The sequence below is a fragment of the Thermobia domestica genome, chromosome 13, assembly GCF_964235325.1.
Source record: "Thermobia domestica chromosome 13, izTheDome1.hap1.1, whole genome shotgun sequence".
NCBI classification, from domain to species: domain Eukaryota; kingdom Metazoa; phylum Arthropoda; class Insecta; order Zygentoma; family Lepismatidae; genus Thermobia; species Thermobia domestica.
This window is the reverse complement of record NC_137466.1, coordinates 16,103,662-16,128,008: the sequence shown is the minus strand read 5'-3', so window position 1 is coordinate 16,128,008 and position 24,347 is coordinate 16,103,662. Positions and strand designations below refer to the sequence as shown.

The window sequence follows — 24,347 nt, the reverse complement described above, 5'->3', positions numbered from 1 at the left end:
TGTACTTACTGTCAACAATAAGTTTTACTAAGAGTATATTTTATTTTGTGCTTCCAGGGTGATTCCGGAGGGCCAATGGTTGCTAACAACAAGCAAATCGGAATAGTCTCTTACGGGATTGGTTGTGCAAGACCTGGCTATCCTGGAGTTTACACGAAAGTGTCTGCATACGTAGATTGGATCAAAAGTATTATATAAACGTAGATCATTTCTTACACATGTGTACAAATACATGTATAATGTTTAATGTAATTGTTGTTTCCCTTTTTACTATAATAAATATTTTGAAATTACTTTCAATTTCTGTTTGAAACTTTTCATGATCTCTATTATTAGCTCCAACATGAATAAGAATATTTCGAATGTTTAAAACAATGGATTAATTATCTAAAAATCAGCAAAAAAATTTTTTAGATCATACTAATTTATTTCTTTTGGCTACCAGAAGTATATAATTTATAGATGAATAATGAAGAATTTTGTGCTAATCAGTGCGGCTTTAGACTTCTATAAGAAATTCACACCGATAGTAGCGGTTAAAACGACTCCGGCCGTTCACCACTTAGCTAGAATGTGTAAAATACGATAAGGTCTTTTTTTTTGTCACAGACGGAGCTGCATATATAAAAAGTGCACCAAAAGCCCATAAGGTACTATTCCCACGTATGCTGCATGTCACCTGTCTGGCACACGCGCTACATAGAATTGCATAGGAAGTTTGTTCTCATTTTCCTGACGTTGACCTTCTTGTGTCAAATGTGAAAAAGGTATATCTGAAAGCTCCCTCTCGAACAAGTGCGTTTCTTGAATTAGCTCCTGAACTTCCGCTTCCACCATGGCCTGTCTTAACGGGATGGGGTACATGGATTACAGTTGTTCTCGATTATGCTAACAACTTTGAACCCACCAACAAAATCATTGATACTTTTGATGACGATGGTGCGTCTTCAATTAAGATTGCTCAAAGTTTGCTTAAGAAGAATTCCTTGAAAAAGGACTTCATTGCAACACATTTTGCAGTTACCAGATGCTATTGCCAAACTTAAAAAAATAAAAATAATAAAAAAATAAAAACAGACTCTCGGTAGTTCTCTGAAAATCTTCAATGATATTTTCAACGATCTAAGCGTTGTACTGTACCTGGTGACAAGGGCGAGTACATTCGATGTAAGTGGGATCGTGTTGTAAGTGCTAATCCAGATTTGGGAAAATTCAAGGACATCGCTAGTGTTATGGAAGGCGATGCTGATACAACTGTTGACAGTGAGATGGAGCCTTCTCAAATTACATGTTTCAAGTATGCTGTAGTGACATCTGTAGATTTTGCCAGCCATTTTCGAGCTTTTATTTCGCCATTAATTCCGGGCTTTATTTATAGACCCCCTAACATTAATTTCTAAAATAGGCAGACGATAATATTTTCATGTATTGAAATTCAAATAGAATCGTTTCTAAAGTAAATGATTAATTCATTTGACCATTCATTTTCAGCACTAAGACACCGACCTACTGATTAACGTAGAATCTGAATTACACGTCCTCCTATCTAAAAAAAAAAAATAAATAAATAAAAATAAAAATAAAATAAACCCTCTTATGCTATGCCGAAGTGCGTTGGCTAGCCATATAATCATGTGGAAGCTCCAAAATATAAGTGAAGTTCCCAAAATCTAGGGGGAACCGACCCGATTTAAATCTATCATATATGACGAGGACTCACTACTCTACTAATTGTTGTTTCTTAATTATTTACTTATATTACAGGTATGTCCAGGGCCGGCTCTACCATGCGTGCAACACATGCTTTTGCACGGGGCGGCAAAATCTAACATAATTATATTATTGAAAATGAATATTTCTTGTTAGAAACAGACTTGGTGATGATGGTAGTCAAATTTACTAAGCTGACCTTTTATTTGAATACTACATTCATAAATCATGTTTAGGTTGCATTAGTTTAAGGTCACATGGACAGTGCTAAAGGAAATGGTTAAACAAATCCCAGCATGAATTGTTTGATTGTTGTTAAATACAAGAACTCAATTCTCGAACACCTCTTCCATTTAGTTAGTCACCACAGTTTTAATACAAAAACTAGTCTTGTATTTATCAGAAACAAGTTCCTTATGATTGAAAGCGGAAACAAGTTTTCTTTTTTTTTAATTAATAGATCTAGAAGGAAACTAAAGAAATAAACATTAAAGAGTAGTTGCACTGGAATTGCAAACTGATATATTGAGATTGAAGCTCGATATTGAATTCTATAAAATGGATTACATCTATCTTCTGGAGGTGTGTTTGCTTTATTTTTCACTAACATAATAGATTATTATTTAAGGGAAAAACAGATATAACGAAATTGCATTTGTAGTGTTCAGGCTTTTCTGAGTGCGAGTGCACTTTCCCTCCCTTTCGTTGTTCATGATACGATTCATACTTAAAATCGTGGCTTTTAAAATGTATTCTTTCTGGAGAAATGAGCGGCAAATGATGCCATTGCACGCAGGGGCAGATCCAGGGGGCCGATCGGGGCGATAGCCCCCCGAAGCCCATCCACGAGTTTGGACTCTTAAAAGTACCTCTAAGAGACAGTATAACAACCCACCGCCCCCCAGAAGTCCGTCATGGATCCGCCCCTGCTTGTACGGGGCGGCAAATTGCCTAGGGCCGGCCCTGGGTATGCCACTCTCATATTTGTTTGTGACTTCCCATGCTTACTTTCACAGTAACATTTGAAGCTAAAAATAGTTGAAAATACATTCATTTATCTCTTAAATGCTTGCAAAAGCTGAGTTGGGTAGGCATATATAATGCAATTAAATTCTGATATTGTAAAGTGCATTAGGAAAGTTCTTTGTTCTGCTTTTTAGGGGCGATGTGTCAATCTTTCTTCTCCGAAAACCTGAAAATCGCTTCTACTATTCTCATATGGATAGCGTGTCACCACAAAGCTGAGAGATTCTCTCTTATTTCTGTTTCTTCTGCACGCTGCAAGGAAGTAGATAGAACAAACATTTTTTCAGTCATACTAAGACATTTCGTATTGAGACGTTTCTAGAAGTGTTGGGCAAATTTCAATTGAATTAACAATTACTCTGTAAATTTAATTGTTAATTGCAATTAACAATTAAAAAAAGTAATGGTCAATTGTTAATTGCAGTTGGCCATTAATAAAGGAGAATCAATTGCAATTAATCAATCGATTGAAAGTAATTGCAGTGGAAAGTAATTCAAATTAAATTCAGTCATTCAATTGCAATTGAAATTAATTGGCAATTAATTCAATTGCAACTGATTTCCACACAATTACTTTCAATTGATTGATCAATTCCAATTGATTTTCACTGATTAATTTTCAACACTGTAGTTCAGAGAGGGCGTGGGGCAATGAAAACTTTAGCCATGACCCATTGACCCACCACCCATCGTGACCCACGACCCACTGTTACCTACTTGACCCACCACCCGCCATGAACCACCCTCACCCACTGTGACGCACAGACCCGCCAAAACCCATTGTCACCAACTCTGACCCATGATTCACGCCCTTTTCTCTACGGACTAAAGAGTTTAAACTTGTAATAAAACAAGGCTATTAAATTATCACTCATCGGAGTTCTAATTTCTACGATCAATCGCTCAAGCACCGCTTTATTACAATAACGGTGGATCTGACCATTCTAATATAAATAAAGAGTTTGTTTGTGTGCAGAGCCGTAGCTAGAGATTTCGGCGCCCGGGGCGAAGTAGAATTCGGCGCCCCTTACACTCACCTTACCAATAATTATGATATATCAGAAAAGCAGCTTTTGTTGTTATGGTACACTGAATTTTTATTAATCTTCTTGGAAGATCATTGCAGGAACCAAAAACGATCATTATGTATCCTTTTTCAAGAAGAGTCTTATTTTGGCCTTTTTGTTAAACTTGACAAAACTATCTTTGGTTGTATACAGATTCACTAGGAGAACAGTTATGAAGAGTTACTACTATTTACAACGTTTCATACTATCGATACGAAATGAAATTTTAATACATTAAAAACTATGTGCTTTTAAATTGTTCGAAATGGGTGACAGTATTAATTTCCAGCAATAAATGTAAAATTTTAAATTTTATTCTCTATGTGACCACATCAATAGCATTTTAATTTCGATCTTTTTACGGTAAGAAATATTTTGTAAAATGTAATGAAAATTCAGAAGGAGCCTTCTTTGTGAATTTCTAAGTATTGATCGATGGTGGTGAACAATATGTTCAATTTTTGTACTTAAAATCCAAAATATACTTTGGCTACTACATATGTCTGAAATTATAGTAATTACTTAATTTCTTAATGAATGAAAGTTCCGAACTTAAGATACTTATTATTAATTAACATATTAAAATACACTAACACGTACATATATAAAGAGTGTGTGTACTTATGTTTTGTATGTACGTAGATAGATAAAAACATCACACAACTAGACACGTATGCACAAAATAATATGCTGGCGATACAAAAAGTTGATGAAAAAATGACCCTAATAAATTCCTCCAAATTGGAAGCGTTTGATATGTCAACGAAATTTAAAAATAAATCGTTGGTAGTGATAAGTGTCGGCAAAAGTCGAACTTCGTTGGGCTAAGTTCTGATCCCTTAAGCCCCTATTCTATTGAAGTTCGAAAATGTTATTGTTCCCCTCGTTTACCTTTTTTTTAATATTCCCGCGCAAACAGCAGTTTGAATGTGTCTCTTCACTCTTCTCACTTTCATTCCTTCATTCTCACCGTCGCACAGTGGGACCAAACTAGGCAATTCTTAGCAAAAACTCGAAGAATGAAGTAAAAGATTGACTCGATATAATTTGTTGTAATGAAACCTTAATAGTGTACACATAAGATAGTGTGCAGGAAAAGAGGTGATAGCAGTTTACAATGAACTCATGGGACGTGTAAATTTGGTTATCCGCCGAAGTCGAAGAGGCGCTGCTTAGTGACAGAAAATAGGAAATTGATTTTGAATGCGACTATTCCTCCATTACGTGTAGATATTCAGTGGCTGGTAAACATGGTGACACAACCGACATGTATGTATCGTTTTATATCATATATTTAGAATGTTGATGTGGTGCGTAGTCAATAATCATATTTGGAATGATGCTAATATCATTATCATATTCCTATGATAATCCCCTACTTAATATCATATTTGGAAAATGCTGTGGTACTGAAAGCATATAAACTATGGTCAAACGATAGAATGGCATTTTAATAGAAAATATGGCATAGTATGTCTGTGAGTTTTTAATATGCCCGTAGCGAAAACATTGTTCTTACTGTATGCAAAGAGTAAACCTGCACATATTTGCACTTTTTGGAAAAATAGCGCATGAAAATGTTTGAGGAAAACCGCCTTCTGGATGCAATGCTGCTTTTGAATTGATTTGGGATGAATGTGAGAATAAGTGTTAGGTTATTAGACGTGTGTTCCACATGTACGCAGTGACAAGGTTGAATATAGGTCGATTCTGGTAATTTTGCCCCCAGGCCTCGTTGGGGCTTCGTCCCCAGGACCCATCTTGATTCCAACATCTAGTCATATTTCTCTGGCATTCACCAACAGAACTAAACTCTAGTCAAACATATTTGATTAATGGTGGCGACATTTTGAAACGCCAATGTTTGCTAAACAATCTATGGACCATAAGGTAGAACCATATTGAAAATGGTGTTGATCAATTCAGAATTTTTATTTTTTATTTTATTTATTTATTTATTTTATTTTATTTTTTATTTTCTGTGACGCGTGCACAGAAGTGTTCCAATCAAGCCCAGAAATGAGCTCACGTAATGCACGATGCAATATATGAAACAACCTGAACAGGTTACTGATGTTTGTAAATCATATATTTAATATATTTGATAATATATTCATATCGAGAACTTATAATGAGATAATTTTTATGCATTGAAGCGCCCTTGCATCCTCATTGTCATAACGAATCCTCCACAACTTTGAAATAATTTTGAGGAGCAAGAACGTTTCTTCAATCTTATTACTCTTCAGTTGTAAAATAAATAAGTACACTTTTTCCTTTCATGCGTAAGAATGTAAGCCAATCATAAATTGGCAAATCAAAGCATATTGCCCATGCGTTTCTTTATGCCAATCATATAATCTGTTATATAATTTAGGAGCGAATATAAGGAATATTTCCTTTTATAATGTAAAACTCTGTTTTTGATTAAATAATGTCGAAATAATATTATTGTAGCAACTGCACACACTGAACTAATTGGTTTTCTTTCAGTGTTCTGCTTCATATTGCGAATTCTTATTTTTGTCAAGAATTCAATGCTTTGGCCCCACTGTGTTTCGTGATTAATCCGATTGGGTAGAAAAACGTTTCGAACTGAGCAACCTCATCACTTTCAAAACACCGAACACGACTTTGCTCGTTTCGGATTTCGCAAATGCTCCTGCGTACACTATAAGTCATTACTCGGCGCCTTGTATGCCACATGTCATTAAGAAATCATCTATAATGACTCTTTAAGTAATAAGTAAAAACTTGTTGTGCCTTATTCAAACTCTTGGATTGCGAGCGAAGCGAGCAAGAAAATTTTTAAGAAATCTATGTATTTCAATGATAACCGACAGCAATATTGATCCAATAGGGCACTAATACTTTCTGGGGGCGACTCATCTTTAATCATGTCCAACACCACTTTTTCTTTCTCCTTGTTCGTTCGGCGCCCCCTTGCTATCAGCGCCCGGGGCGGGCGCCCCGCTGGCCCCCCCTTAGCTACGGCTCTGTTTGTGTGTCTGTCTGTGTGCAGCCTGTGAACCAGACGAGTGGACCGAAAAATTTCAAAATTTGGTCACGGGTGCAGCTCACAGATGACGAGAAGAACACTAGCAGATGTAGTGTGACGTAGGTATGAGCTCGCCCACTTTTCGCACGGGGGTTTCAAATGACACCACGGAATAGCACACATATAACTTTACCCGGAGTGGCAGACGACATCTAAGTATAGACCACACCTCAAAAACCGAAAATCGTCTTGACCGTGTCGTTGACCTTTCCCCACTGTCCCTGTTTTGGGTTCTTCTCGTCATCTGTGAGCTGTACCTTGATCTAGGCCCCAGATCAAGACGAAAAGTTTTTTTTTTAATTTCGTACTAGGGGGCCTCAGGGGGACGTTTACCGGGACCAGCCTGGGGACCAGACAAGTTGACCGAGAGTTACCAAATTTTGGTCACGGATACCTTGGTCCAGGCTCCAGACCAAAGCAAATCGTTTTTGACAAAATTCGAACCAGGGGAGTCTCAGGGGGCAGTTTACCGGGACATGTAAAAGTAGTATTCCTATATTAGTGTCGATTTCATAGTTTTCGCGGTCGCTGAGATCAATGGTGAAAATCCAAACGCATTAACTTCCAAATTCACCCTACTCGGCTGCGGGCCGGGAGTCATCGGCAGGAGGGATACCGAAACGTAAAAGTAATCCAAAATGACCGATATTAGTGTCAAATCCATAGTTTTCGTGGTCGCTGAGATCAATCGTGACACTGCTACTAGCGATGACTTCCAAATTCAACCACCATTGTATGCGTGCCGGGAGTTACCGACGGTGAAGAATTGAGAGAAATAAAAATAATGAAAAATGACCGATATTAGTGTCAAATCCATAGTTTTCGCTGTCGCTGAGATGGATATGGTGATACACCCACAGGAGTTGACTTCCAAATACAACCCTCATCGGCTGGGGGCCAGAATCGTTGTTTTATCAAAGTTGGAACCAGAGAATCATAGGGGCGTTTACCGGGATATGTAAAAGTAGTAGAAAATGACAGATTTTAGTGTCAAACCATATTGCTCAGATGTATAGTGGCACTCCAGATAGTGTTTGCTCAGATGTATTGTGGCACTCCAGACAGTGTTGTTTACGTTCAAATTGAGCCCCCATCGGCCTTCCTAATGAAAACACATGTTCGTTGTTGGATATATATTCACACAAAATATATCAAATTTTAATTTTTTTAATTGTTCTTCCGTTGTTCAGTTTGTTTACATTGACATATTATCTGATCCGTGCGAAGAACGGACGAAGTACGAAATGGTAGTGTTTGTAATTGACCAAATTACAATGAATTCAATTATATGGATAATTATTATAATTATCATTGATAATTATTTGCTTGTTGAATTGTGGATACTTTTCAGTGGAAAAAAGAAAAAAAATTGAAAGTTCCAAATTAAGGTAAAGTAGACCAACTTAAAGGGGAAAAAGTATAAAATTTTCCATATAATTAAGCGTATCGTACAAACTTAAAAATTTCCATGTAATTAAGCTTACAGTACAAATCTTGTGTCTTTTTCTCACAACTTGATTTCCTTGTGCTTTGAACGCTAAACACTAGCTTCAGCAATTATTATAATAGAAAGCAGTGGATATATAATGCGAAGCACTGTATTTTTTGTTTCTCACTTTGTTTCTCAACTAATATCGATCGTTTTCGATTACTTTTTACAAATCTACCCACTACCAATTTCCCATACCATAAAAGAGATTTTTTTTATTTAAAAAAATGCTAGGACACGTTCTGTTTATTTTTTAGCTCCATAAATTGGTGTCCAGTTTCGTATCGAGCCGAGGTTCACAAATAGCTTCCTCGTTCAGCTCGTTTTGAAATTATGATCTGATTATACTGGCAAGCGAAAGCCATGAGAAATGTAAGCAGTAATGTAGAATACTTTTAGTGGTGCTCACGACAGGGTTGCATTTTGTCTCGTGCTTTTAGTACATCTCGAGGGGTACTTTTAGTGCATCTCGTCTCGTCTTGATAGCGAAACGGCTATAGATTTTTATAACGAGACAGCCTCAAATACCACGAGCATCGGCGTCACTAACTTGTTCTGCCACCAACGAATTTCGGGATGGTTTCTTTTACATCGTTTTGTTCCATTTTGTACGCCTATTCCCGCTTTTTGTGCATCACCGCAAGTGGGTCAAAATGGGCCTGCAAATATGGCAGAACAAGTTAATGCTGTTCCGCTACCAACGAATTTCGAGGTCATTTTCTTCTCATGGTTTTGTACGTGTTTTGTGCCGTCTTCTGCGCCTACTTCCACGTTTTGTGCGTCATGGAAAGTGGTTTAAATTGGGTCTTCAATGTGGGACGAAAGTGACCCACTGTTCCTCCACCAACGAATTTCGGGGTCGCTTCTTTCGCATCGTTTAGTGCCAGTTTCTTGCCGTTTTTCATGCGAGTATTTTCATGTTTTGTGCGTCACTTTAAGTGGGTCAAAATAGGCCTCGAAGGTGGGACGAAAATGGCCCACTGCTCCTCCACTACCGAATTTCGAGGTCGTTCCTTTCGCATCGACTAGTGCCTGTTTTGTACCGTTTCGTGCCCCTATTTCGGTGTGTTGTGCATTACCAAAAGTGTGTCAAAATGGACCTCCAATGTGTGACGAAAATTACCCACTGTTCCGTCACTATCGAATTTCTGGGTTGTTTCTTTTGCATCGTTTAGTACCTATTTTTTAAAGTTTTCTGCGCCTATTTCCACGTCTTGTGTGGCGGAAGTGAGTTAACCGGGCCTTCAAAGTGGGAGTTAAATGACTCACTGTTCCTCCACTATCGAATTTCGAGGTCATTTCTTTCGCATCGTTTAGTGCCTGTTTTGTATGTTTTGTGCATTCCTGCAAGTGGGTCAAAATGGACCTACAAATATGGCAGAACAAGTTAATGCTTTTCCACCAGCAACAAAATTCGAGGTCATTTCCTTCAAATCGCGTAGCGCCTATTCTTTTTTTCGGTTTTGTGCGCCTATTTCCACGCTTTCTGCGTCATCGGAAGTGGGTCAAAATGGGCTTCAAAGATGGGACGAAAATGAGCAGGAGTTCCGCTATTATCGAATTTTGTGGTCGTTAATATCACATCCTTTAATGCTGCTTTGTGCCGTTTTGTGCGCCTATTTCCACGTTTTGTGAGACACTGGAAGCGGGTCAAATGGGCCTCCAAGGTGGGACGAAAATGACCCATTGTTGCGCCACTATCGAATTTCGAGGTCGTTTCCTTCGCAACGTTTAATGCCATTTTTGTGTCGTTTTGTGTGTCACCGGAAATGGGTCAATGTTATCCTACAAATATGGAGGACAAGATAATGCTGTTCCGTCAGGAACGATTTCGAGGTCGTTTCCTTCACATCGACTTGTGCGTATTTTCTACCGTTTTGTAAGCTTATTTCCACGTTTTGTGAATCAATGGTAGTGGGTCAAAATGGGTTAGAAGAAAAATGAACTACTGTAGCATCAGTATCGAATTTCAAGGTCGCTTCTTTCCATTGTTTAGTGCCTGTTTTATACCGTTTCTGCGCAAATCTCCACGTATTTGCGCCACTGAAAGTGGGTCAAATAGGATCCACAAATATGTGAGAGAAAGAGATATTCATCCCACTTTCAAGGCCCATTTTGACACACTTCCACTGACGCACAAAGCGACACAAATCACGCACAAAAATGTGAAAGAAATGACCTCGACATTCGATGGTGACGGAACAGCATTAACTTATTCCGCTATGCTTGTAGGTCATTTTAACCCATTTTCGTTGTCGCACTAAAGTGGAAATAGGCGCACAAAACGGTACAAAACAGGCACTATACGATGCGAAAGAAACGACCTCCAAATTCGATAGTGGCGGAACAATGGTTCTTCTTCCTCACACCTTGATGGACCATTTTGACACATTTCTGGTGATGCTCAAAACCTGGTAGTAGGCGAACAAAACGGTATAAAACACCTACTAAACGATGTGAAGGAAACATCCTCCAAATTCGTTGGTGGCGGAACAGCATTAACTTGTTTCGTTATATTCGTAGGTCCCTTTTGACCCACTTCCGGTGACGTACAAAACAGACACTAAACGATGCGAAAGAAATGACCTCGAAATTTGATAGTGGCGGAACAGTGAGTCATTTAACTCCAACTTTGAAGGCCCGTTTAACTCACTTCCGGTGACGCACAAGACGAGGAAGTAAGCACAGAAAACTTGTTTTTTTTAATATAGGCACTATACGATGAGAAAGAAATGACCTAGAAATTCGGTAGTGGCAGATCAGTAGGTAATTTTAGTCACACTTTGGTGGCCCATTTTGACACACTTCTGGTGACGCACAAAACCTGGAAACAGGGGCACAAAACGGCACAAAACAGGCACTAGTCGATGCGAAAGGAACGATCTCGAAATTCGGTAGTGGCGGAGCAGCGGATCATTTTCGTCCCACCTTCGAGGCCAATTTTGATTCTTTTCCAGTGACTCACAAAACGTCGAAATAGGCACACAAAAGGGTACGTGATCTGAAATTAACGACCTCGAAATTCGATAGTGATAGAACTCTTGGTCATTTACGTCCCATCTTGGAAGCTCATTTTGACCCACTTTCGGTGACACAAAAAGCATAAAAAATACGCGCTCAAAACGACAAGAAACTGACACTGTTTCCGAAGTTTAGTTCTCGAGTTATTCCACCGTGTCCAGATTTTAATTCACTCTGTATATATATATATACAGTACAGGTACAAGCTCTTATATATATAATAGCTCTTGTTTTTCGTAAGGGGACTATAGGTTCATGTAAAGTATTTGAACCCTTTCCTCCCCTGAAAATACACATGGGAAATGAATTTGGAATTAAAGGGAATCGGCAGTGTCCTCATCCATACCGATTGGACACTAATATCAAGCTTTATTTTGTAATTTTTACTCTTCCCACTCCTGCCCACATCGAAGGGCTGAACTTAAACTCGAACAGCGTCGGGTTGTTACTAATAACCTCAGCAACCCCAAAAACTATAGATTGACACTAACATGATTCGTTTTCGATTATTTTTGCACGCCATCTTCTCCCTTTCAAAGTTGGCAGGATCTAGAAGTATTAAATTTAACCCCATACTTCCCTGATACGAATGTAAATCAAAGTAACATGATAAGAATCTTCGTTGAGCCATGGTCCAGTCACGTACCTAAATTCATTAAAATCGGTGCAGTGTTCTACTAAGAGTTCGCTGACAAAAAAAATCCTTAGATTAACTGTTATGCATATAGAAGATATCTTCCTTGCCCCCTTAAAACGGAAATTTTGTGGTCTTATGACATGGGGTCTTATTATTTTAAATTACGAATTTATATACGAAGTTTCATCTTCCTAAGCTAAAAGGACTACAATATGCTATTTTTATTTACATAAATTTTAAACTTTTGCTCCTGCCTTAACGTAAGAATTTTAATCAAAGTAATATGATAAAAACATAAATTAAACTGTGGTCAAGTCATGTACCAAAAATCATCAAAATTGATCCAGCGATCTAGAAGGACTTCAAAGACAAACATCATTACATTAATTTTTATAGGGATGAAAGATGCCCTCTGTCCTTATAACGGAAATTTTCAAAGATGCTAGGTTACGTGTGTGTCTTATTATTTTAATGAAAAAATATATACCAAATTTCATCTTTGTAAGTTGAGAGAATCCTGAAACATTAATTTTTTTTTTACATAATTTTACTCTCCCGCTCACTCCTATTATTATTATTATTATTATTATTATTATTATTATTATTATTATTATTATTATTATTATTATTATTATTATTATTATTATTATTATTATTAAGTATTCTGTCTTCTGGCAGTTTCTGGGACTAATGTTTTTTTGTTTTCTTTCTTTTTCTTTAATTTTTAGGTTTGGGCCTGGAGAAGTTTCTTCCACGATTCTTGATCTTGCGATTTCTCTTTTAGTTCCCAGATTTCTCTTTCATTTTCTATTTTTCAAATCATCAATCAGTTATGTTCTTCTTCCGACTCCTCTCTTTCCTTCCACCTTTTCTTCTATGGCGATATGAGGAAGACAATTTCTTCACAAGATGTGTCCAATACAATTGTCTTTTCTACGGAGGACGGTGGCTAGAAGCGTCCTCTTCTCTTCTATCTGTTTTAAAACATCTTCGTTTGTTACTCTCTGTGCATTTTATCTTTTTCATCTTCCTCCAACACCACATTTCGAAGCTCTCTGAATATTTCTTCTCTAACTTCTGTAGTGTCCAAGTCTTTGAATAGAGTCCATACAGTCCAATGCTTCATATATAGCACCTGACTAACTTCATCCTTTGAATGATTCTTTGGCTATGGCAATTCATCACCTGATCTCTTTGGTGAAGTAAGCGTCTCTCGTCAAAATACTCCCCAAATACTTGAAATGATCAACCTCTTCAAGATTTTTAGTCAAAATAACGTGATAAAAACCTATCATAGACCTGTAATGTATCAAAAATTACCAAAAACGTTGCAGCGGTGTAGGAGGAATTAAAGACTAAAATAGTTTCTTTCATTTTTTATATATAGGATGGACCATTTACCCTGGCACGCCCTCGTAACTGTTAAACTAATAGGCAAAAACGCTGAAATTTGTACCATGCAAACATCGGGAGGTGACATTCTTTGGCATATTCTGGATACCACAAGATTAACAATGTTACCAACCCAAGATGAAGTTTTATTTTTTCAAACAGCACTACGTCAGGTTATTCCACATTTCAAATTTACACGCAAGTGAAAAATCCAATACCATACTTGTTATGCAGTGTTGTAAACTAAATACTACACTATTACAAATATTGAGGAATAACCAAAGATTTAGAGGGTTCTACAACAGAAATAAAGCAAGTGAGACAAACGGGGTAATGCACATCGAAAATACCTTAATGTCGAATACTACAGCCATTATTTGACGTATTCCGAACAAGTAGAAACGAAGTTAAAAAGAATTCAAAATATGACTTTTTTCAAAGTATTTTATTTCCGAAAAGTGTTTAGATAAGTATCACACCAAATTACGTACATTATTTTTTTTAACAAATATAAAGATCATAATGCCATTTACTGCAATTTGATATTCCAAACCATAGGCGGCACCACAGGCGGCTGCAGAGGAACCCACATTATCTTCGATTTTCATATTCCCTATAATAATTCTTTGTATTTTGTATATTTATTGTTTCCTACGTTTAGATATATTTTAGTGACTTCTTAAGTCTTTCAAAACTTTTTCTAGGTTTGTGAGTAAAACTTATGGATTATTTTTGAGGTTTTAAGGCTCAATAATGCATAGCGTTCTGGCAACAATGTAGGGATGTGTTGTTCCTTCCCAGCCTGCACCCACATTACCAAAATCCTGGCGCCACCTATGTTCTAAACCATTTGGGGGATATAAAAATTGGTAAAATTTGATATAAAATGTGGGAGATTTGTGAAATAATTCTTCATTAGCTTTGCTTTTTAGTAGATATAATTACAATAAGTTCTCAGAAGTACATAATTTTAAGCAGTGTTGCAAATTTTAACAATTTTCACCATATCTTCAGAATGGTTAGAAATATCAAAATGCTGTAAACGGCATTGAGATCTCAACACCTATTGAAAATCATTTTTCAAAATAAAGGCAAATTTTCAATCCATTGTACCTTCGTTGGTATTCACTCAAAATCCGTCTTATCATGAATATGAAACTAGTCAAAGGAGATTTTCCGAGGTGAAAAATCCAATACCATACTTTTTATGCAAATTTCTCTCTAACCGCAAGCTTAATGAAACTTTCACAAATTTGTACACAATAATTCTTCTTCACTTTTATCTTCTCGTGTATAATGATAATTTTCTGTATATTAAAAAAAATCCAGTAAGTGAGCGACACATTCCAATTATGGGTGTCGGGGATGGAACGAATATTGGTTTCGATATACATATTTCAGGAAGTTTCGGGTAATAATAATAATAATAATAATAATAATAATAATAATAATAATAATAATAATAATAATAATCATATTTTGACCCCTCTCCCCGAAATAAACAATTCTTCGTAAGTCCTTGTCACAGAGTATCAAGCTGAAAATGACTGGTACACACTTTTCGTTTTTTTTATTTTTTTATTTTTTTGCAAACCGTAAGGAAACTACATTTCTCTCTGAGTAACCTTAAGGAGATTGGGAATGGCTTATTTTTGTGGACTTCGAAGCTCTTCCAGGTTTCTATGACCAAGATTGTAAGCAACTCTCATTCTCGTGCTTGTGGAAATGATCGCTATATCATCGTGATTCACGATAAATTATGTAATGAAATTCCACTGTGGAGTAGCTGTAAAACAGGGTCGAAACTTCTGTACAAATCAAAACATATGCATACGGTACTTTATAAAGAAGTTTACTTGATCTTTCAGTGACAGATAATGACCTTTACGTTTCCGTTGGAATGAAATACAAAGAGGTGGAAATGACCACACGGATAGACATGTGCTTGCGTAAAAGGAGACGCTGACACATGAAAAATTATAACTAATATCATAAGTGTGAGTGTAAGGTTCCTATCTACAATATATCTATGTATATATATATATATATATATATATATATATATATATATATATATATATATATATATATATATATATATGTATATATATATATATATATATATATATATATATATATATGTATATATATATATATATATATATATATATATATATATATATATATATATATATATATATATATATATATATATAGATAGATAGATATATATATATAGATAGATAGATAGATAGATAGATAGATAGATAGATAGATAGATAGATAGATTATAAGAAATAAAAAATTATGAAAGTTGTTTGGTATTGAGATATACGGGTGTTGTGAATCACGCCACAGACTAGAAATTGTAAGCACTCAGTAGCATTACACATCTTTTAAATGATCCCACAAATCCAGGAAGAACCGTAGATGCATTTAGAAAGACCAAAGAAACAAAAGAAGAAGAAGGTCACTTCTTGTAGGTGATAAAGCACGACAAAATACATCAACTTCTTTATCGTTGGTTGGGTCCTCACCTCTGTGACATGGGATCCCTTGTTTAATCCCATTTCGTGCGAAGTACTGAGGTGGACAAACAAGAAGTGGAGGAGTTTTTTTTTCAGTGTTTCATTTCACTATTTCGCTATCATAATCAGCAACACCTCCCTTAGCCTCGGTGCATCCTCGTCAGACATTAAACTTAAAAAAGAAAGATAGATAAAATATTATATACGGACGGAATTGAAAATATTTAAAAATATAAATTTGCTAATTAAACATACTTACGGCTATTTAGAAGTTAAAAATATATACTTACGACTGTATTTGATTAGTTTGTTTCGTATGTAATGTAAAATTCTAACAACGGCGACGACTTTCCAAAATTTATGTGGGTGCACATCAATGTTTTGAGGGAAGTCTTGATATTTGATTTATTAATTTTTAGTTTAAATCTTTTACGAACACTGTCATAAAGGGATGTGCTGTGATAAAGTAAAATATACCGGTACTATAAGGATAAGTTGGAATTGCCCTTGCCCAGTCGGTAATACGACTGACTTAAACGCAAGAGAAACGGGTTCAAATCTGGATCCAAACTAAGTATCTTTTGGGGGCCTGAGCCCCGGAGCACCCACCTAGTCAGCGCGTTTGAATATTAAGCCTTTACTGAGGCTATTTCTTTCTTCGGAAACGCAAGCACATGATTGGGTATGGAATGACTTATCCAACAAATTAAGTGGAAATAAGAATTATAAACAAAATCCGTTCTCTCCTTCCAGGTGTGTTTATATATGAAAGTCATTCAGTATATATGATGGTCATTCAGTATATATGAGGGTCATACTCTAGTATACTCTAGTACTCACCCCATTTTCCTCCTATATAATCATCATTTTAACAAGTGTAAAAACAAAATATCTTGACTTTATACCAAAATGCAAGATGTTTTACCGTGTACTTTTTCTTTACAGGCATAGGCAGTAGAGTATCTGTAAGAATGAAGTTAAAATGAAAAATAGTGACTTCGTGCTATCATCAAGTACTTGAAAGCGGGGAACCTACACCCAAACGAAATTAGTGAGAACTTTAGAAACAATATGGGAGTCTGCGAGACGGTGCTGTAAGCTGTAGTCAATGCGAAGATGCCTATGTGGGTGGATCACTAGTAACAGTGAGCACCAATAAACATATTGAGATGACATTCGAAATGGCATGGTTATGGGAGATAAATGAGTCAGAATCATATTTCAGCAGAGAGTACAGGATTGTGAACCGCAACAGTGTATAACATCTTAGGGAAATAAAAGGGAAGTTTCCGCACGAATGGTCTCACAAAACCTGAATACTGACTAAATGAATAGCAGAGTGACTTCTTTAAGGCAACTTTCGGACATGTATCAGCCAGACCTATAGTACATTTTGGCCAAATTGGTGACAATGGACAGAACATGGACTCAATACTTTAACTCCGAGTCCAAACAATGTTCGATGCAATGGAAGCACATCAGCTTCCTAACCTCAAAAAAATTTTGTGTTAAACCGTCAATCAGAAAGGTTATGAAAAATGAATTTAGCATTACTGCTGGTTTATCCGAACATAGAATCAAAATTATAGGTCTATTATACTGATATTATGTCAAAATTGTGAACTGCAATAAAGAGAAATAAACTGGGAATGTTAGCAAGTACATTGCTGCTGTTCATCAGGACAATGCTTCCGTCCACAAATCCCGGTGTTACCATGGCAGCAATTCATATTGCGGGATTTGAATTGCTCGTTCTACCCCCCAATTCGCCTGACTTAGCCCCAGTGACTTCCACTTGTTTCCATATTTGAAGCACCATTTTCATGATTGGGTATTTTGAGAGGGATGATGATGACATCATGAATACTGTGAATGGATGATTTCGCAACAAGATATAGAAACTTTCGAGCGGCGATGGGCAAAGTATTTTGAAAAGGCATGGGACAATGTTGATAAGTAACGACATTTTTCATTCTCCTATATTTTATTTCCTTGGATGGGGGGGGGGGGTCTAAAACATACTGAACTCATATTTTTGCGCACAGTAACGGGTTCGATCTCCGACGGAAACACACATGGCTTGGACTCAACGTAAAACTTTAGGTAACATCATACTACAAAAGGGTGTTATCTTTTAAATAAATTATAAAAGGGTGTGTATGAAGATAAGAAATCATATCTATTTTTATGCATTCTTAACATACAGTATAAAGTAAATGAACTGTTAACATATCGTTGAATTCGAGAGAATAATAATACTGTATCGTATATTTCTCATGTAGTGAACGGAATAGAAATGAACTTCATATCAATAGATTCTGGTCATTAGTGACTTCTGAAAACCACGTTTATGAATCTAGATCAATATTTTTAATTAAACGGGTTCTATTTGACCCATGAAAGAAGATTAGAATTTTACCATGAAAAACTTAATTTTCTATTTGAGTTTTTTTCCAATTCATGTATGTTCAACCGTTTTGATATTAGTAGTACTGGACGTTTTATCTGATATAGTCAACATGTCTTAGCGGCCATTTTGAATACGGTGACCGATATGAAAAATATTTTGAAACAACACTTTTTAGTTTTTAAAGATCTATCGAACAAGTTAACACTCGCCCCATGTTTCTATTTAAAATTTTAAAGTTGGGTCCAGGTCCGTCATGAAGGGCGGCCCTGGGAGCACCGCGACATCATTTGATATGCCTCATGGCATTTCCTATTTGAATTTTTGTTTGATTCATTTATGTTCAACCGTTTTCGAGATATGTCCATGAAAAGATTAAAATGAGACACCCTGTATATTGCATTTGTGGAGATACAAGTTGTCAAGATAATGATGTGTAATGGATCTTTAGGAGATTTGTATCCCTTAATCTTGAACTACATTTCTATTGGAAAAATCTTGACAAATGTTCCGTAAGAAGTAACTTTTTTTCTAGTATTTCGTTTCTCAATAACCCGGCAGTGAAGTTTTGCTATATTTTATAAATAAATATTCGACAAAATACTCTACTTAGGTGTAATATGACACAACTCATTCCTTTTGGAGAAATAAACAACAAAACGAAATACAATCTCTAATTTTCCGGAGCACGATTATGGTTTCAGTATAAAGCAGGAGGATAATTAATGGAAAGACTGAATAATTATAATTTAATTAATGAAATTATAATGTGGAAGGAAATGGGAGAATCCTCAGAATACCCACAGACATTATATTGTCCACAACAAATTCACATGCACTGGGATCGAACTAGGAATTCCAACCAGATAGTGTTTCACACGTGTATTTCCTACTTCGAGACAATGCATTTGTCGAGGCTCATGAGCAACATCAGTTGACCCAAATCTTAAATGCTAAAGACAGTTTTTGTGTTACATGTTTCAGAGTAAGTTATAAACTGATAAAATGATTGTACGAACACAATGACGAGCATTTATCAACATTTTACAATATTCTCCAATAATAAATATGGTTTAAATGTTGTAGACCTCTCATGGCACAAAAAGATTTTGATAGCTTCCACATGAAATTAAGAAGAAAATCAGGGGACATAAATTTAAGAATCGAGACGAGGAAGAACTTTTCGAAAATCAAGATGAGACGGGAAAGTATTTTTCGAGAATTGAGACGAGACGAGAATTCGATAAAAGTTTATGAGACGAAACAAGAAAATCTTATTTCTCTTTTCGTTTTTTATTGTGGGAAACACTACCTCCAGAGGTGAGCATTTCACCAAAGAATCACCGCATCTCGAATTAAGAAACGTCAGTCCATATATTGAAAAGGATAATAACAGTAATTTCACTGACTTAATTTGAAGAAGATGTAGCGTATAAATATGTGTAGCATTGTTGCAGGAATACTAATAATTTCGATGAAGACAAAAAGCAAATTTAATAAATTGTACGAGGAAATGCTGCCGATGCTCATGGATGGATACGTCGTTTGATAACTGTTCAAACTCGTAAGATATAAGTCCTAGTAGTTATTACTGCGATCTTAATGATACTTTTTTTCTGTAATAAACATATTTGGTGGAATAATTCAAAGTACAAGATATACTTGACGAAGAATTCTAGATTATACTTGGTGAACCAGCTTTAATTAGGCAGTTATTGGTCATTAATAACCAAGGGCGCCCATCAGGGATGGCAAGGTGGGGCGCTCGCCCCATATAGGAAATTGTACTTGGGAATATCGAAAAACCAACTGAATTTTTACATTAATTACAGCAAAATTTGAAACTATATTTGAAATATCGCTTATACTTGCCACCCGTTGGAAACCACAACATGGGCGCCCTTGTTAATAACCAATCACTCCAAAGACACAAGAAAAAAAATGTTGAAGTACATTTTGTTGTCGATACATGATAACACGATCTGATATGCTGGGAACAAGGCCAATAATCTGATTACTTGTTGCGCATTAGAAAAACAACATGGATGGAAGAATGTTGTCTATCAAGCAGCGTGTAAAATGTGTGTACCCTTTTCCTGTTAAATGTATCAGAAGTCCAGCGTATGATGTTGGAATCCACCAATCCACCAGCAATCCACAGGTACACAATCATTTTAATAAACTATCAGTTTCATGAAACTGGCAGTGCTTTGAGTCGCAAGCACCCTGATCAACTGAGAACTTTGCGAACTGTGGAGACACAAGCACATGTTGCTGCAGAACTGGCACTATCTCCTCACAAATGGAAGTCTACCCGTCGTTTGTATACCCTGCTGGAAATATCGAAGTCAAGTTTATGTAGAGTTTTGAGTGAGTATAATCGCCCAGATAGAGCCCCACCACACTACGCTAAAATTGTTTGGGTATTCTTCCAAGAAGTTTTCCTTCAAGGCTGGAGTGGCCAGCCATATCACCCGACATAACCACACCTGACTTTCTCCTTTCGGGTCACCTCAAAAACAAAGTATACGCTAATTCTATGGACAGTGAGAAATATCTGCGTGAGGTGATTATTCAGGAGTTCAACAATGTTCCGCTCAGTATGTGTAAAAATGTAAAAATGGCATGTAAAAATGTTCCTGTACGTCTGCAACGTTGTATTGATTTAGGTGGTTCCCAGGTCGACCAGTACGTTGAAAATCGATGACTTATGTGTAATTTCATTTTTGTAACCTAACCTAAATTAACTATTGCAACATTTCTCAATAAAAAATAGCATCTATTGGAGTCTGGCCCACCCTGTACATATACCCGAAGCTATCCAAAGGATCTTTGTAAGTGTACATCCCCACTATATTTTTCAAAACATCAAAATACTTCAACAAGAGTAAAGTAAGTAAAGTATTATTTAGTTATTATTATTATTATTATTATTATTATTATTATTATTATTATTATTATTATTATTATTATTATTATTATTATTATTATTATTATTATTATGATAATTATTAATCTGGATTTGAAATGATAAGAGTTTTACTATAATTTTAACAGTAGCTTTTGAAAATCGGAAGTTCATTACAAGATGAATGTGCAGTTGTATGAAGCAAGCAAAGTATACCTGCCTACACAAGAGACCACCTCAAACTCTCATGAAAACAAAACGGAAACACCGAAGCAGTCAGGTTTGACACTAGTCTATAATGTTGCTTCCGACACAACACTTGCATTTCTGAAAACAAGTTAAAACAAATGACTATGAAGCTGAAAATTAGTTCCTTGTAATGACTTAATTGGTCATTGTTAAAAGGGAATATCGATGTCTGCAATCTATTTCAAATGTAAGAAATCCCTTGTTGGTGAGTGGTCATACATCAATCAGTTGCTTCAATTTCTCAAGGAGGACTGCTAAAGTCGTTAAGGTTCTATTGAAGAAGCGCCATTTTTTGAAACATTAACATTTGAGACAGACCTTGTTTCGTGACCCAGCTATCGTCCACTTACCATCCATCAATTCATCCTTCACCAGATTAGATTTCAGTAAAATTGTTGGTGGTTTGCAAACTGATGGGAATTTCGGCTTCCCCTGACAAAAGATACGTTCGCTGAAGCGACGACAAATGTGCTGTCTTAATTCGATGCAGCAATGTATGACGAGTGACGATAAGTTGGAGTTAGTTTTAATGTACTACCAGAGCCGGATTTAGGGGGTCCACGATGCACGTGCAACCCCATCCCTTTCCCAAATATACACTGTCTAAACTTTGAAACTAGCAACGAAAAAGCAAAAATTTCTCTCAATACGTTTCCGTTTGGGTCTTAAAAGAAAGCAAAACTTCGCAAAAGCAATAGCTTAGTCGATTTTCTGAAAGTTGAAGGAAAAGTATTCACCAAGCAAAATAATATAGTCTAACATTTGTCAAGTAGGAAAGAAAATATTTTTTTTTCTGCATAACACCTTCTTTAAAATACTTTTCTCCGTTCTGTGCATCTTCGTTGTCAGCGGTAAAGAAAATTGTCACATGTCACTTTGACGAGTTTCAATGTGATTGGTTATTTTGGTCTCGGTGCACTCCCCTCAGAAAATCCTGGATCCGGCCCTGGGTACAACTAGAAACAACACGCAAAGACTTTGGTTGTAAGCTACACGAGGAAGCCACTGGAGTTTTACATTCAGTTTGAGTGAAAACGTAGATGCGTAGGCTGAAATAACCTCCTTGAAGTTGCAAGTACAGATTGTAAACGCAATGGGGAGCGGAATTGAACACTTTTCAGTAGCGGAAATATTTTCAATTACCATGAGTTCTCGGATTCGTTTCTTTCTTTTCTTTTTGTCTTGAAAACCTGCACCAAGCAGAGTAATTATCCTTATAATTAACGTATTACGTTAATTGTAAGGTTAGTCACTCTGTTTAGTGTAGGTAGGGCTTGAACACTACACATGCTTCGTGTTATGACTTCCGTGGTTATTATTAGCGCGAATAGCAGCAGTCACATTGCTCGATGAGCTGGTGTACCCAAAGTGCTGTCATTTGAAAACCAGCGAAGAGGACTGTGAATATTGGGACGTACTTTTAATCCTTTTAATCGACAATATTCAATTTTTGTCATTAAAGTAAAAAAAAAAAAAAAGAAAAAAAACTGAGGGTAAGATTTAGTGGCTGCCGAATAACAAGAAATTCTCCTGACTTTTTACTTTTAGTGGTAGCTACGCCTACGGCATGTTTCTTAGTGGCGTTTAAGAGATCCCATCATGAAATGACATTCAGTAGACGATGAGGTTTCATTGGTATGGGAATCGTTCCAATCAGTGTTTCTTCCAGACCTGTTTTTTTGGGGGCACTGCCGCCCCGGAGAAGACCAAAATAATACGATTGTAGTATAATAATAAATAGAATAGTATCAGCAGTGCCCCCCCCCCGGAACTGCTTCTGAAAGAAACACTGGTTCCAATCATATCCTATTTAAGGATCTTACTAGTTTGTTTCTCATCTACTGTTTTGTAACAGTACAAATGACTCAGTAACAAAGTACTATATTTCGCACGTTTCCAATTATTTATCTTGTTCGGCTGTACAAGTTGTAGGGAATTGAAAATAGAGAGTAGGCGGAAAGTGCCACTGACAATGCAACATGTCCCGTTTCAAAATAAAATGAAATGAAATTTTTGAGTTTTACGTCCCACGGTTATGCCGGTGAGGCTAAAGGAGACGTTGATTATGAGAAATGAATAAAATGGTGGAATGAACTAAGTGGGAGAACCCCGAGGAAACTCAAGCACACAGTGTTTGTCCACCACAAGGTTCACTTGGAGGGGGCTGTTCCGAAGCCGGGACCTCTAGCACCAGAGGTGAACATTCTACCATTGAGCCACCGTGGCTCCCTTCCTTCAGTTTTATCCATTGAAACCACTAACCACAAATCAGTAAACATTCCTACCAGTTCTAGTTTAATATTTCTTAAAATGGGGTGCACTTAAAAGTTCTGAAATTTAGTAGAAAGGCTCAAAGAATTTTGTGAATTTTCAATAAGTGTTGGATTACAGTAGTAGAAAGTGGCTGGTTCTGTTGCCGACTCTTAAAAGAATTGTTAGTTTATATTTTGCTCTAAAATATTTTTTCTGCCTGAGTTAAGAATCTCATAACGCTTTGAAATAATTCTTAATGGTGAAGAGTCAGAATTGTGGTTGTGGTCTGTGCGCAATCAGCTGAATATTTTTGATATAAATATACGAGAAATTGGAAAATAGCATGAATATATTGCTGATGCTTTAGCATGTTATGAACTTCTCGCAATAAAGGTGAAAAATAGGAAATATAATAATATTTTGAGTCTAAAATCTAAATCTCTCTTGAAGGACATGTATGAATATACCAAACAAGCTCAGGATATTTTTTTATACATAGGATTATGTTCACACATTCTGCACTGTATCATATGATTATCTAATTTCATAGAGAAAGCAATTTTCATATCTTAACACATTAACTTGGTGTACTTTGAAATCAG

General features: G+C 36.3%; 1 protein-coding gene across 1 annotated transcript in view; it reads left to right on the top strand.

Moving 5' to 3' along the window:
• LOC145668027 (trypsin-2-like) overlaps positions 1–293 on the top strand; it is a 51,778-nt gene extending 51,485 nt beyond the window's left edge. Inside the window, exon 7 of the mRNA XM_081735496.1 lies at positions 58–293. Coding sequence (XP_081591622.1) covers positions 58–198 — 141 coding nt within the window. The 3' untranslated portion in view covers positions 199–293. The remainder of the gene's footprint in view (positions 1–57) is intronic.
• The last annotated feature ends 24,054 nt before the right edge of the window (positions 294–24,347 follow it).